This window comes from Berkeleyomyces rouxiae (genome assembly GCF_048999995.1).
Source record: "Berkeleyomyces rouxiae strain 22BRR77 chromosome Unknown BrBRR77_ptg000004l, whole genome shotgun sequence".
In the NCBI taxonomy this organism is placed as follows: domain Eukaryota; kingdom Fungi; phylum Ascomycota; class Sordariomycetes; order Microascales; family Ceratocystidaceae; genus Berkeleyomyces; species Berkeleyomyces rouxiae.
In genome coordinates, this window is record NW_027396494.1 from 2,381,158 (window position 1) to 2,393,626 (window position 12,469).

General features: G+C 49.0%; 6 protein-coding genes across 6 annotated transcripts; 3 read left to right on the forward strand and 3 right to left on the reverse strand.

The window, feature by feature from the left end:
- Positions 1–44: 44 nt before the first annotated feature.
- Positions 45–1,736, reverse strand: BROUX77_004895 (uncharacterized protein; the record flags this gene model as incomplete). Its single annotated transcript, XM_073749707.1, has 3 exons — positions 45–486; positions 545–1,034; positions 1,103–1,736. 3 exons carry the CDS (start codon positions 1,734–1,736, stop codon positions 45–47), a joined length of 1,566 nt encoding a protein of 521 aa, XP_073605352.1.
- Positions 1,737–6,090: 4,354 nt separating this feature from the next.
- Positions 6,091–6,650, forward strand: BROUX77_004896 (uncharacterized protein; the record flags this gene model as incomplete). Its single annotated transcript, XM_073749708.1, has 3 exons — positions 6,091–6,377; positions 6,442–6,533; positions 6,592–6,650. The coding sequence occupies 3 exons, from the start codon at positions 6,091–6,093 to the stop codon at positions 6,648–6,650; spliced, it is 438 nt and encodes a 145-aa protein (XP_073605353.1).
- A 310-nt stretch (positions 6,651–6,960) lies between these two features.
- BROUX77_004897 (uncharacterized protein) lies at positions 6,961–8,701 on the reverse strand (the record flags this gene model as incomplete). The annotated part of the gene is made up of 4 exons (XM_073749709.1): positions 6,961–8,011; positions 8,072–8,220; positions 8,280–8,352; positions 8,406–8,701. The coding sequence occupies 4 exons, from the start codon at positions 8,699–8,701 to the stop codon at positions 6,961–6,963; spliced, it is 1,569 nt and encodes a 522-aa protein (XP_073605354.1).
- Positions 8,702–10,093: 1,392 nt separating this feature from the next.
- Positions 10,094–10,386, forward strand: BROUX77_004898 (uncharacterized protein; the record flags this gene model as incomplete). Its single annotated transcript, XM_073749712.1, has 2 exons — positions 10,094–10,211; positions 10,283–10,386. 2 exons carry the CDS (start codon positions 10,094–10,096, stop codon positions 10,384–10,386), a joined length of 222 nt encoding a protein of 73 aa, XP_073605355.1.
- Positions 10,387–10,844: 458 nt separating this feature from the next.
- BROUX77_004899 (uncharacterized protein) lies at positions 10,845–11,139 on the forward strand (the record flags this gene model as incomplete). The annotated part of the gene is made up of 2 exons (XM_073749713.1): positions 10,845–10,920; positions 10,988–11,139. 2 exons carry the CDS (start codon positions 10,845–10,847, stop codon positions 11,137–11,139), a joined length of 228 nt encoding a protein of 75 aa, XP_073605356.1.
- A 298-nt stretch (positions 11,140–11,437) lies between these two features.
- On the reverse strand, positions 11,438–11,935 carry BROUX77_004900 (uncharacterized protein; the record flags this gene model as incomplete). The annotated part of the gene is made up of 1 exon (XM_073749714.1): positions 11,438–11,935. One exon carries the CDS (start codon positions 11,933–11,935, stop codon positions 11,438–11,440), a length of 498 nt encoding a protein of 165 aa, XP_073605357.1.
- Between the last annotated feature and the right edge of the window lie 534 nt (positions 11,936–12,469).

Below are 12,469 nucleotides of genomic sequence, written 5' to 3' on the forward strand. Positions count from 1 at the left end.
CCAAGCAAGGCTCAAACCCAGGAAACTCAAACCCCCTCCAAATATCACTTCTTCTTCACCACTTCCGATGACCGCACAATCTCTGTCTCCACCTTGACATCTGCTCCGTTTCTGGAACTAGCAACACCGTGAAGGCGTTGACTCTCTGAAGATCCCTGCTCAAGGTTTGGAGTAGCAGGGCCAGCCTTAGAGGGTGCTCCATGGAGGGTTGTTGTGTTACCGTCCCAGACATCTCTAGTAGACCGATGAACAGTGGGAGGTGGGAAGGACAGAGGGGAATGGCTATCAGATTGAGACAGCAACAGGCGACTAGACATGTATCCGGAGCTAGACTCGTTAAGCTCGGATATGTTGGAAGCATCAGATAAATGGCGAGCATGCCGAAGATCTGGTAGCTTTTCATCGTTAACGTTCTGGTTGATGAGCCCATTGGTTCTGAGGATAAGGGCTTGGTCAACCTGGCTTGGGTGACGCTCTTGGCTAGGACTAGGGTAACTGGTTAGTAATTGGCAAGATTATGAAAGAAAGAGAATGCTGAACTTACTGAGAGTCAAACACAGACCCAACCCAGCTAGGTTGCTGTACTCGATCAGGGCTATACTCTTCCGTCAACCAGGGCCAGAATCTTGACATGCCACACCGCACAAGGATTCGGCGGTAGTTGTTGATTGCATCAATAGTCATGCCAAAAAAGAGAAAGATTGGTACAGCACACAAAGGAAACAACCAGTTATTGTTAACCAAGATGAAAGTTGTCCATTCACCAACGAAATAAAGGACCGAGTTCCATGGGATACCTGGCACTCCGCCGTGGATTTTGTCGTAGTCGAAGGGAAAAAAAGGTGTAAAAGTCTTTATATTCTGTGCAGCCAGGTACATATCAATGGGAAGATATGGCAGGATAATGGACAGACTCATAAAATAGAGTCTCCTGCGGGCACGATTGCTTCTCGAACGGACGAGAGGGTTACTAGATACCGAAAGGACATTGCCGGTGCTTTTACGAAGTTCCCTGAAGCGGAGGTAGATGAGAGCTACAAAGCGTCAACTTGGTTAGCAAGGCAAACAGACGTATCAGATGGGAATGGAATCCATAACTTACTGGCATACACGGCCGTTAAGCAAGGGAAGAAAACTTGTGGGACGATGAAAAAGAGGATGGGCCACGAGGCGTAAGTGCGACTGACACAGCCGGCGAGAGGAACAATACCATAACGCTGCGATGACATAGGAAACATCCAGGCCATTTGAATGATAGGAACCGGGAATATGATGAGAGCTTGAATGAGGTTTTTGCGCTTCTTCTCTTTTCTGGTCAGTGGGCCAGTTCGCATCATGTTGACGTTCTCAGCAAGATTGCGCATAATCGCAAAGACTGAGGTAACCACAATAGTTTGGGTGGCCATGAGGATAAATATATGCACATCACAGTATCCAACACCATTCCACCAGCCTGAGGTATCCAAACTGGACCATGTAATAGCATCAATGAGGAATAATACGATGGTAAAGAGAACTGCGGAAACGAAGACTGCTCCAGCAAGTTCGCCATTCCGGTACAGCATTCTAAGCGGTACAAGGCAGGCGAAGAACGAGAACAGGCCAAATATGATCCGGCAGATGAGGTTTGCCAAATGCCCAGGTGGATAGGCATCTGCTGGCGGGAGCTTGGGTATTAGGGTGTCATTGGGACCAAGACTGAAGTATGAAAGATCGATGACTGTTGGGGGTGCCATGATGTGTGTATAAGAGGCAAGATAGCTTAAGAACGAAGGAGGGGGGAAGCAAGAAGGGAACTAGTGAATTGTCGATGAGTGTATCGGGCGAAGAAAAGGACACTAGTTGAACCTTGAGAATTAGAGAAGCCACAGATCAGTCTATGGCTCTCCGGCGGAACAAAGAGTAAGGACAGAAAGAAATAGGAGGGTGGTCTCGCACAAAGAAGAGGAAGAGAGTTGATGGGGAGACAGAATGACGAGAAAGATGGTAAATTTGGAACAGCAAAAGAGAGACTGATATAGAATCAACATCCAGAAGATCGCACCAGAGCGAGATCTCGGAGTGATACAGAAGCTGGCTGTGATTGAGAGGGGTCCAGCACTTTAAGCACAATAGCGATATGGACGGTATACATATAAATACCCGACGACAAGGAAAGTGTCAAAGGATCATAGACGACTAGGTAGACTTTTCCGTCTTTTACATGTGCTTTCAACTTTTGATAATGGTCTCGGTTTTGGAAACTTGACAGAGCACTAATGCGATTGAGAGCTGATGTGATAAGTACTTGTCGTTACAGGTTGCCCGTCTGATATCGTAACAGAGTAGGAGACTGGCAGAGTAAAACCAAGAGAAAGGGGCGATGACAGAGGCCGGTGTAATTCTGATATCTGAGATGCGATGAGTATCTCGACACACTTCAATCTTCAGCCATTGCCCAAAGATACTGTCATGCCTTGAATGTGTGGACAAGGAGCGACAAAGCTAGACTGCAGGTATCTCAGGCATTTCATGAAGATAGCAGGCTTGGGAAAGCCCGGGGCGACTAAGAGGCCGAGAACAAGTGTAGGATATATTAAGAATTGAAAGGCTCGGCATCTTTGTGAGTGGTCTGCAGGTCAGTTGGCGGATCTTAAAGAGTTATCCTCAGTCAAATGCAAACAAGAACGATGCTAGATCAGACTAACAGCCAGATCCTCTAGTGCCAGGCTTCTTCAGGACTGAAGTCTGCGGCGGCTGCGGTGATAGGAGCAGGGGCGGAAGCTTAAAGGCGGATACCTGTGCCGGCGGGAAGATCAAATCCTTGCAGATGGTGAAAGAGGAGACGAGAGGATGAGCCAATGGCTTGCGGCAGAACAAAAGCGTTGACGTTGCGTCTTGAAGAGGCTGGCCGTGGTACATTGCCAAGACGTAGTTTTGAAGAAGGAGTGGGGCCAGTATCCCGGCCAGATTGCAGTGACAGCAAAGACCTGATACCGATCAGAAATAAGCCAGAGCCCAGATGAGGTGGGATGGAGGTCGGGCACTGGCCAGAGGTGGTGGATGGCCTGATAGTCAAAGGCAAGACAGCATGAGACACGGGTCTGTAATATAAAAACAAGCCCTGGACAGCGCTGTTTCTTTGTTTCTGCCGGAATTTAGTTATTGGTCTCTGTTGGTTGGGGGAGAGGCGTGGACAACGGGGGCGTTTGGTCTTGATGCTCGTGTTTGGCTGCGAGATGTTTGTCTGCCGGGATGATGGATGCGGGAGGGGATGTTTTTTTTTTCCCTGGTAGAAATTGGACTTGAAGATTTCACTGCCAGAATCGGGGTCTTCACGAATCAGAACAGCAGTTTCTCTCTGTGGGCTGGGCGCTATCTAGTCAGGAAGCCACGCCACCCTCTGATATGCGATGAGAAGCGCAATTCACGGCAAGTGCCAGGTTGATGCTTTTTGTGCAGTTCCGGGACAGCTCTTGCCAGCATTGTGGACCGCCTGCGTTTGCTCCTTCTTCCTTTGCTTTTTTCTCCTCTGAGCACCTGCTATTTCCCGCCCTCTCCTGGCGTGGTTGAGCTATTCCCGCCTAATGCAGGCCAGGACGGAGCTGAAAGCCTGGATTTCTGGGCGTGCGAGCTATCCATGTTCTGTTTGTCCTGTTTTCAGCAAATGTGAGAAAAAAGAAGGCTAGATGCCATGGGCATGGACTGACAGTCCCTTTCCTAGATCAGCGTTTTTTGCTCCTGTATTCTCTGTTCACAGCTCCTTCCTCTTCTCTCACGGTGGTCGTTGTTGCCAGATCGATCTAATGTGGGTATCAATAGAGGTCTTTTGTGGAGCTCTATTGAAACCCAAATCGGGCTACTAGGACAAGGGTCAAATAAATCGAGACACTGGGCCTCCGCTTTTGTGAAGCCGCCCATTGGCTAGCTTACACGCGGGAGCATGGGGGAGCATGGGTCCCTGGTGCCGAAATGGCAGACAAGACAACATAGCCTGGACAACAAGCTCCGCATTTCTACTCAGAGTACAGAATGTTGAAGGAAGACATGTATGATGCATATGCGCATGTATGCTTAGCGCAGCAGACAAATTCTCAAGCTGCATGGCTGATTTCCTTGCTCTCTCTGGGCTGTAATGTCAGGGCTCGGTGTAGGGGTCTCCCCTGCCTAGACTGCCGGCCACCACTATCCCGTCACCTAACAAAAAAGGCCGTCGCCGTCAGTCCCAGGTAGGAGCTTGGGATACTTGCTTTTTATTCATGTTTTGATGCGCTGGACAGCACGCTTATGTCTTGGGACTGGCAATGGCTGGGGAGGGGCAGCGGTTGCGACAAAGGGCTCGGAACAACGACACTTTGATACCATGGCCGGACCCGCACTCTCTGCTGCTAGAATACTTAGTTGAATAGGCGCTGCTTGATAGATAGTCCAGATGAACACAGCCAACGGAATCATCCCGTAGGTACCAGGCTACACACATATGTAGAAGGAAATGTCTCAAAGTAGCACTGTCATGAATCAAACATGGCTTGTGGGTGTCAAGAGTTCTGGACGGCCCGTGGTATTGCTTGGAACTCTTGAGAATATGCATTGTCATGGGCTTTATCATAATATGGGCTTCTGGGTCTGGGGCGGAGGTATAGGTAGATGTGATTGATGACACTGCCCGCGCGGACTGAACTTTGCGGGCAGATAGTACGAAACACCCAACAGGGCCAATGTTGCTGATTGTTGACGAGAGCTACTTATCTGAATGAAAAGATTATTCGCATTTTGATGGGATAATCACACAAGAAATTGGCCCGAGACAACAGTCATCTCATTGCCGCCGATAACTACACAAGTGTAACAAGCTGGCACAGCTAACTAGTCACTGCTGCATAAAATCTTCACGAACAATATCGCGAGTGCTACCACTTCGTAGTCTTTGACTGCTTGGCTGGCCACTGCTATCTGATTGCCGGTGTTGTTTATTTACTCAACATGGACATAAAATGAGCCCGGATGAACTAGGTCTGGCCACAGGGGTTTTCAGGATGGGATGGCTTTATGGACCGGCATTCCTCAACACCTATTATTCAGTGGAGATGAAAGCTTGTTCTTGAGCTATAGTTAACTAGTTACTTGAAGCTGCCACTTGTGATATTTCTCCATGGGTCTTTTTTCAGAAACCAATTGTTGATATGGAGGGTCCATAGTTGTTGGTTGGACATTTGTATTTGTATGCTGGAATAGCTAATGCTACCCCACACTAGCCAGGAGAAAGGATCAAAAAATGGAAGTGCAGGCCATCGTTGGAACTCTCCTGCTTAGATGAAGCCATTTTATATGGGGGGTCCACAGGGGAGCGTGGCATGCAGTCTTCTAGACCCTTGATCTTGGCCAGGTTATGATGGCGTGGTTGAGTTCAGCGTGGCAAGCATGTCTGTACACTCATGCTCATCCTTACTTGCACTCTTATTGGTGGCGAGAGCGAGATGGACCTGAAGATGGCAGAACTGAGGCTTAACACTGAGCCCACGTGGCTGTGGCCCTTGTGACAAGATTGTGTGAGACCTACCATGACTAGGACGCCGCATATAAGAAAGCAGTGGCATGTTGGACAAAGTGTGAGCTACAGTAGGGTTAGAACACATACAACAGAAATGTCTGGGTTAGCGGAGAGTCATGTGACTCAGTTCCGGAATGCAAAAGACCGCGCCCTTGAAGAGCTTATCGCTAGAAGCGGGCCGTTTACCACCAGTGAATTCCAGCACAAGAGTAAACACACAAACGAAAAAACACGGGTTGCATGCCGTGAAGCGCTTTGTGCATTGGGTCCAGCCCTTCGGCTGTTTTCGCCTTAAGTAAACTAACCTCCTAGTTTTGTGCCTGTGCGACATCAAATCATACTTTCCCCACTTCAAAAACTCTGCTTTGTTTGTTGATTCGGTCATTGGTAGCCTTGTATTGCTTGCGACGGTACGTACCTCTATCGCGTACTATTTTCTATACTTGCTTTTTTTTTGTGTTCTTCTTTTCCGCCCAACGACGTCCACCTCTGTCACCGCTGCCAATCTCCCCCACGTGTTTTTCTACCCCCGCACAGCAGACTACCCCGCTTCCGTTGCCATGTCGTCCTTCCTCGCCCGCCGCGCTGCCGTCTCGTCGGCCTCCGCCACCCGTGCCTTTAGCACTTCGTCCCCGATGAACGTGGCTCGCATGACCATTCTCGGCCACCTGGCTGGCACTCCCGAGGCCATCCCCACCAGCAAGCCCGACCTCGAGCTTGTGCGCTACTCCGTGGCCTGCAGCAACGGCCGCGATCGCCCTGCCAGCTTCTTCCGCATCACCTACTTCGTCAAGTCGGACGAGGCCGGCTCCAAGAAGAAGGACTTCATGCTGGGTCTCCCTAAGGGGTGAGTGTGCTCCGTTCTTTGCTCTATTTATATGAGCGACTGCTGATATCCTGTTTTCTTGCAGCTCCATGGTCTATGTCGAGGGCGACGCCTCAATGTCTAGCTACCACGATGAGGCTGCCAACAAGTCCATCTCCAGCTTGAGCATCATCCAGCGTATGATACCCTTACCCTTCAGTACGCCCATATTATCGTCACGCTAACCACCGAATAGGCAACATTGAGATCCTGAAGCGCCCCAAGGCTGAAGGTGCTGACGAGCACCAGCAGTAAGCGTGTACAAAAACTGTATTATTACTACAAAATGAAAATTAATGAGCTGGCAAAGCTAGTTGTTTTCTTGTCCCTTGTTTCTGCGACCCCCGTTGAACAACGCTAAAACATCTTCTTCCATGCTGGTAGTTAGCAGTAGAAAGTTTCATGTTTGATGTCCTTGTATTTTACCAATTTATTTGCCCACCTGTTTTGGCTCATTCTGGAGCATTCTGCTTGCATTGGGTTCTATTTTGTGTTGATATGCTTTTACTGCAAACGTCTATGAGTTCTATTGCTATTGTTGCTCTAAACCGCGCCTAAACCAATTCTAGACTAGAGCTACACTGTCCATACAGCCATAGCCCGCAGCTACACCGCCCTCTTCGCTCTTGTTGCCCTTTGTTCTCAGGAGATAACCGGCTTGCTGGTTGCGCAGCACCTCGCCCGAGTCCTGGTTCCAGATAGCCGTGCTGTACACGCCTAGCTCGCAAATAACACCGCCTTTTTCGACTACACCGTTGCGGAGAATAAAGTTGTTCACAGGCGGGGGCGTAATCAGCTCCATGAGAATGTACGCTCCCCAGGTTTTCTCGGGGATGCTTTGCAGGTACGCTGGGATGGCAGACCGGTAGATGTTGTTGCCGCCACCCTCGCGCTGCGGCTTGAGCACAAATGACTGGCACAGTTCTGCATCTAGTGCCATCTTTCGTGCCGCCAGACCTGCCGCTGACGAGTCCATGGGGTAGATGTTGGTGAAGGTCTCGCGCAAAAGGGCCGTCTCGGCAGCGTCTTCATTGGCAAACTTGCCGAGAAGGGTTGACGAGCCGTCTGTGCTATCGGCTCGGGGTGTCGCAAGCACCTGCTGTACTTTTTTGCAGCCAGCTAGTTGCGTCAGCACAGTTGGGCATTTGATGGCGTTGGAGCGCTCCAGGTGATGGCGACCCTCCCACACCTCAGATACTGGGTAGTCGGACGGGTCGTAGGCTGAGCGGAAGTAGACCACAGCAACCTCATACTTCACCGAGGGGTTCTGCGGAACGGCGTAAATGAGGCGGCGCTTGGCGGAGTCTTCTACAGTTGTGTGCTGGCGAATCTTGGAAATGGGCAGACGGAAGGTAGGTACAGACTCCTGAGTGGGAGAGTTGGGTTGCGTGAGAAAGTATTCGAGGTGGCGCTGGTCGAAAACGTTGCGTTCGCCGTCTTGCACGATAAACAAAACGCAGCGGGGAAGCGCTCCAGGGCCCTCGGTGCTGTTGTAGACGTCATACGCGGCACGAAGACCAGCGGCAAGCTCCTGAGCACTTTCGCTCAGTGGGGTGTCAACAGTGCCCAAGGGAAGAGAGTTTTCCAGAAGCGGGAACTCGGTGGTGGCCAAGTATCTATCGAATTGGTTAGTAAAGGATGCGGGTGGGATATGCAACACAGACACTATTACTTACCTATGAAGCTGAGAAGTCTTGGAAGATAGGCCACCGAAAGAAACCGATATCGTGTTGAACTCTACCTGCTTCGCCTGCAGCGTAGTCTTGCCATTGGTAACATTTTCATGCACCATGTAATCGGAACGGAACAGACCGAGAGAAAGAGGCTGTAATAGTGTTAGAAAGTGACGTGGTCCGACATGGGTTACATGATAGCGGCTCATACCTGGACATATCCCTCCGCTTTCACACGCTCATGAATCTTCCACAGGTTAACCGTGAATTCGTCACCCTCGACCCTAAACCGTTAGAAAGATGTAACGATTTTTACTTCCTTAGACCACTGACTTACTGTCTTACAATGTCGCCAAGGAATTCTTCGTCGCGACCAATCTTGATATACAGCTCGCCATATGCCTTTTGCACGGCCTGCCCCTGCTCAAAGCATTCGCGCGGAAAGCGGCTGGGGAACAATGTCACTGCCACATGGCATCCAAGGATAGCATGCGGGTCATTGGCCAACGGAAATACAGCCGGAGGCGGGCGGATGCACAAACCATTGGCGATTGTCCAGTCCTTGACGACAGTCAGGATGTGCTCCTCCTCAGAGGTGGTCAAGGCCGGGGGATAAGACTCGGGAAGGCCCATTATATCTTGTTCTTCTGGGCCTTTTACGATTAGTAATGTCGACGGAGAGTGAGGGGAGGAAGACAAGAATCTTGCTAACTAACCGCTGACTGCCGTGAACTCGGGAGAATGACCTAGACAAGGACACACACGAAATAGAGACTGAATCAATCTTCAACCCCTCTTAGTTGGAGAAATCAAAATTGAAGAAATACCTGGGCGTGGAGCAAGTGCGCTCTTAAAAAGCCCGCCGACATCATCAACTGCGGGTTCTGCTGATCAATGCACAATGGCGCCATGCGAAGGATCGGGGTCAGGGATCAGGGTCTAATGTCACGTGACACCTATAGATCGTGTAACCTGTGTGTGTCTGTGTGACTTTAGCGTATGTTGTGCATGTAGTTGAGCTGCCAAGAATTCATAGACTCCACGCATATGTTACAATATGGCTAGCATCACATAGACATGCATGTATTTTGGCAAGGTCTTGTTTGGGCTTTTTGAATGATTATAAGCATCAAAAAATCGCCAATATTTAAGAACATTATTGTAGACAGACGTACGACATGAGGGGCGTGTTGCTGCAGGTGTTTTCCAATTACGATTTAGCCATGCAAGATATGTATCAGATCCTCTGACCAGAGTTATATGTCTGAAACCTAATAGGACTTTTTGCCTTGGATGTAGAGTATGAATATTGTTGAATGCTTCAACTTTCCCTTTTGCAGTGGATATATTCCTTTTCACTAGCAACCAAGTCTTTAGCCTTGTCGATATCACTTTCATTCTTCCAAATAACATCCACAGTACACTGTAAATTGCTGGATCAACAGCATACGGTAGGCCGTCAGTAGTCACTGAGACCTGGCCGGATCTCAGTATCAGCTTATATCATTGATAAAAAGGCTGAATCATAGCTAGGGTTGTAGTTCACCTGCCAATAGCTTACATACTAATGTAATGCATGGGAATATTGGCGTAATCCCAACTAGGTCTCACGACTAGACCATAGCCGTTATGCGATACAGTGGCGCTCCTGTGTTTGTTCATATTACGACTGGTGATTTGTGCATGAGCGATGTGCAAAAGTAACTTTCTAGATATGAATAATGCGGGATATATGTGTTACTGTGGAATTCGTGAAATCTGCTGGTTTCATTTGAGGTAGAAGTATAAGATTCAGAAATGAAGGCAACTATGGCGGTTGCTCTGCCAAAGTCATGTTGGAGTGAGAACTCTAGAACTTTCTGCCACAAGACCAACTAAAATATAAATACCGACAGATCAGCTCTTGTGCATTTGAGAAACCCTTTTCCTTTTCTTCTACAACAACAGTTACGAAACTCACCTCTTTTCTTACCGACAATCGATAATTCACGATCTTGAATTACCAACTCTAGTCTTACATACACGATGATTGGTATCACAACGGGTCTCGGTATTGATGCTGGCATAGTGGCTATTCCCGTGGCTATGATCCCAGGTCCCCTTCTAACCGTAGCGGGCTTCACAGCCGCTGGTGTCAAAGCTGGTAAGTGGCAATGATGAAAACGATATGACAAAACTGAATAGCTGACACATATAAATGTGCATGTACTTCAGGATCCATTGCAGCTGCCATTCAAACTCCAACTGTTGCGGCTGGAAGTATCTTTTCTATGCTTCAGAGTGCTGGAGCTACAGCTGCTACCACTGCCTGGCTTTAACAAGCGAATACCTAAAGATAACTGTGTTGGGCAAACTCGCTCTGGGGCTCTACTGCGGATCAATATGACTTTTAGATAATCAATGGCTTCATTTTTATTATTAATTGGATCATGAGAGACATGTGGCACGTCACAACTGGAGTGAATGACAAGGCATCTTTGATGTTTGCCGGTAAAATGACACATGGCAAGCAGCGCGAAGGACATGAGTCAGCCAAGACTAATGTGTCAAAATCAACGACATCTTGAATGGAGGCGTGGTGCAACCGTGAGCTGTAGCCGTATAAATCTGCGCACATACATCAAAGTTTAGTGCCCTTGAAATGGGTTCTTTGGTAGAAATTCGACGACGTTTTTCTGTTGCCATTATCCATTGCCGTTTAAAAGACGACTACTTGCACAACATACTGCTCGATACTATATTCAGTCCTATAACTAATCGACTGGCACAACACACAATGAAGCCTCAACTACCCGAAGAGGTCATCAAGGCTCTTGCTGTTCTTGGGTTTGGGAGCAAAGGGCTGATTAAGAGTAGGCGGCAACCTTGGAGATGTCCATTTGAGTTGTCATTTTATTCAAATGCTGATGAACCTTATAGAAAGCATTGCGGCGGGGCTTTTTGGCAAGATTCAGCCTGCAAAAGGAGCCTATGCAACCATGCAGAGCGCCGGTGCTGGTGGATATGGTGTCAAGATTCTCTGCGAGAAAGGGAAACATACAGCAACATCTGCTTTCACGGCACATCTGTAAATTCATAGCAGGAAGAACAACATCTTTACTGCGAAGCAGGGCAGTAGTTGAAGAGAAGGCTTGATGGTCATAAGGGACATTGTCGTTCATTGATATTATTTAGTAGTAGCGGAGGTAATATGGGATACAGAGAAGTCATCAGAATAGAGCAGCATCAACTGTGGCGTGGAACAAGCCATCATGACGCAAATGGCAGATGCGGTCAGCACATGCAAAGCAGAGATACTAGGTGGTGCTTTCGCCAACAGTTCCTACTTTAGATCTACCATCTGGTGTTAGTTATATGGCAAAGGAAGCGCTATGGGACCAAGCTGCTAACCTGTTCGCAAAATTGCTGAGTGCAAGCAGCATATAGAGGCACACACATGCTGCATGATGAGTTGCAGCAGCTCATGTTACCTGGGCACCAGACACGACCGCACTGCGAGCCTCCAGTAATAACACACTTTGCCTCGTTACCGTAGACATGGCACTCGAAGCCAGTGTGGCATGTCACGTCCTTGCAGGGGCCAGTGACGGTGTTGTTGACTGGAGGGTGCTCACGGGTGAATGGATAGTCATTGACGCGGGGCGGCTGGGTCCAAGTGGACGCTGGGACCGACGTGACAGAAGACTGTGCGGGAGTTCTAGATAGTGAAGGTGAGAGAGTAGCAGGAAGAGGAACTGGGACCACAGTGCCGGTCATGGTAGAAGGAGAAGCTGAGGGGATGGGATCAACGAGAGCCGAGCCATTGATAAAGGATGGAGCGGCAGAGACGGCACCAGCCAGAACGGCAAGAGAAAACGAGCAGTACATGATGAGAGGGGTTAATGGGCCAGCAGAGTCTTTAGAGTAGAGAGGATGGAGACAACAGAGCAAGACCATGTACCGAGAAAAGGCGGCGAAAGGGGAATTATTAAGAGAACGAGGGAGGGGCAGGGTAAACAAATAAAACAAGAAGTTACAGAGGCGAGAAGAGCCCTCGGCTGCACAAGTACCGCGTAACCGAGTCACCAGCGAGATAGCAATAGCCCTGATCAGCAGGAAGACCATATGTCTCCGGCTACTTGTACCCAAACAAGCGCAGACAGGAGAGAGCAGAGGGCCTTGCCGGTTTGGATGGGTGGAAGCATAGACATGCAAAGACAAAGACTAAGACATACACCAGGTCCTCCTCGTTCTGTGATACGCCCCTTGGGTGGATGGATATTCCGCGAGATTGCGGATGGCATGGATGGACAGCGACCGCAAAGTACGCCGGACTCCATTCCGCCTATTGGAGGGTGTGAAACGGACATGGGCCATGGTGACACTTGGCACAAGGAGTTGCCCCGGTGGTCAGCGGGCAGA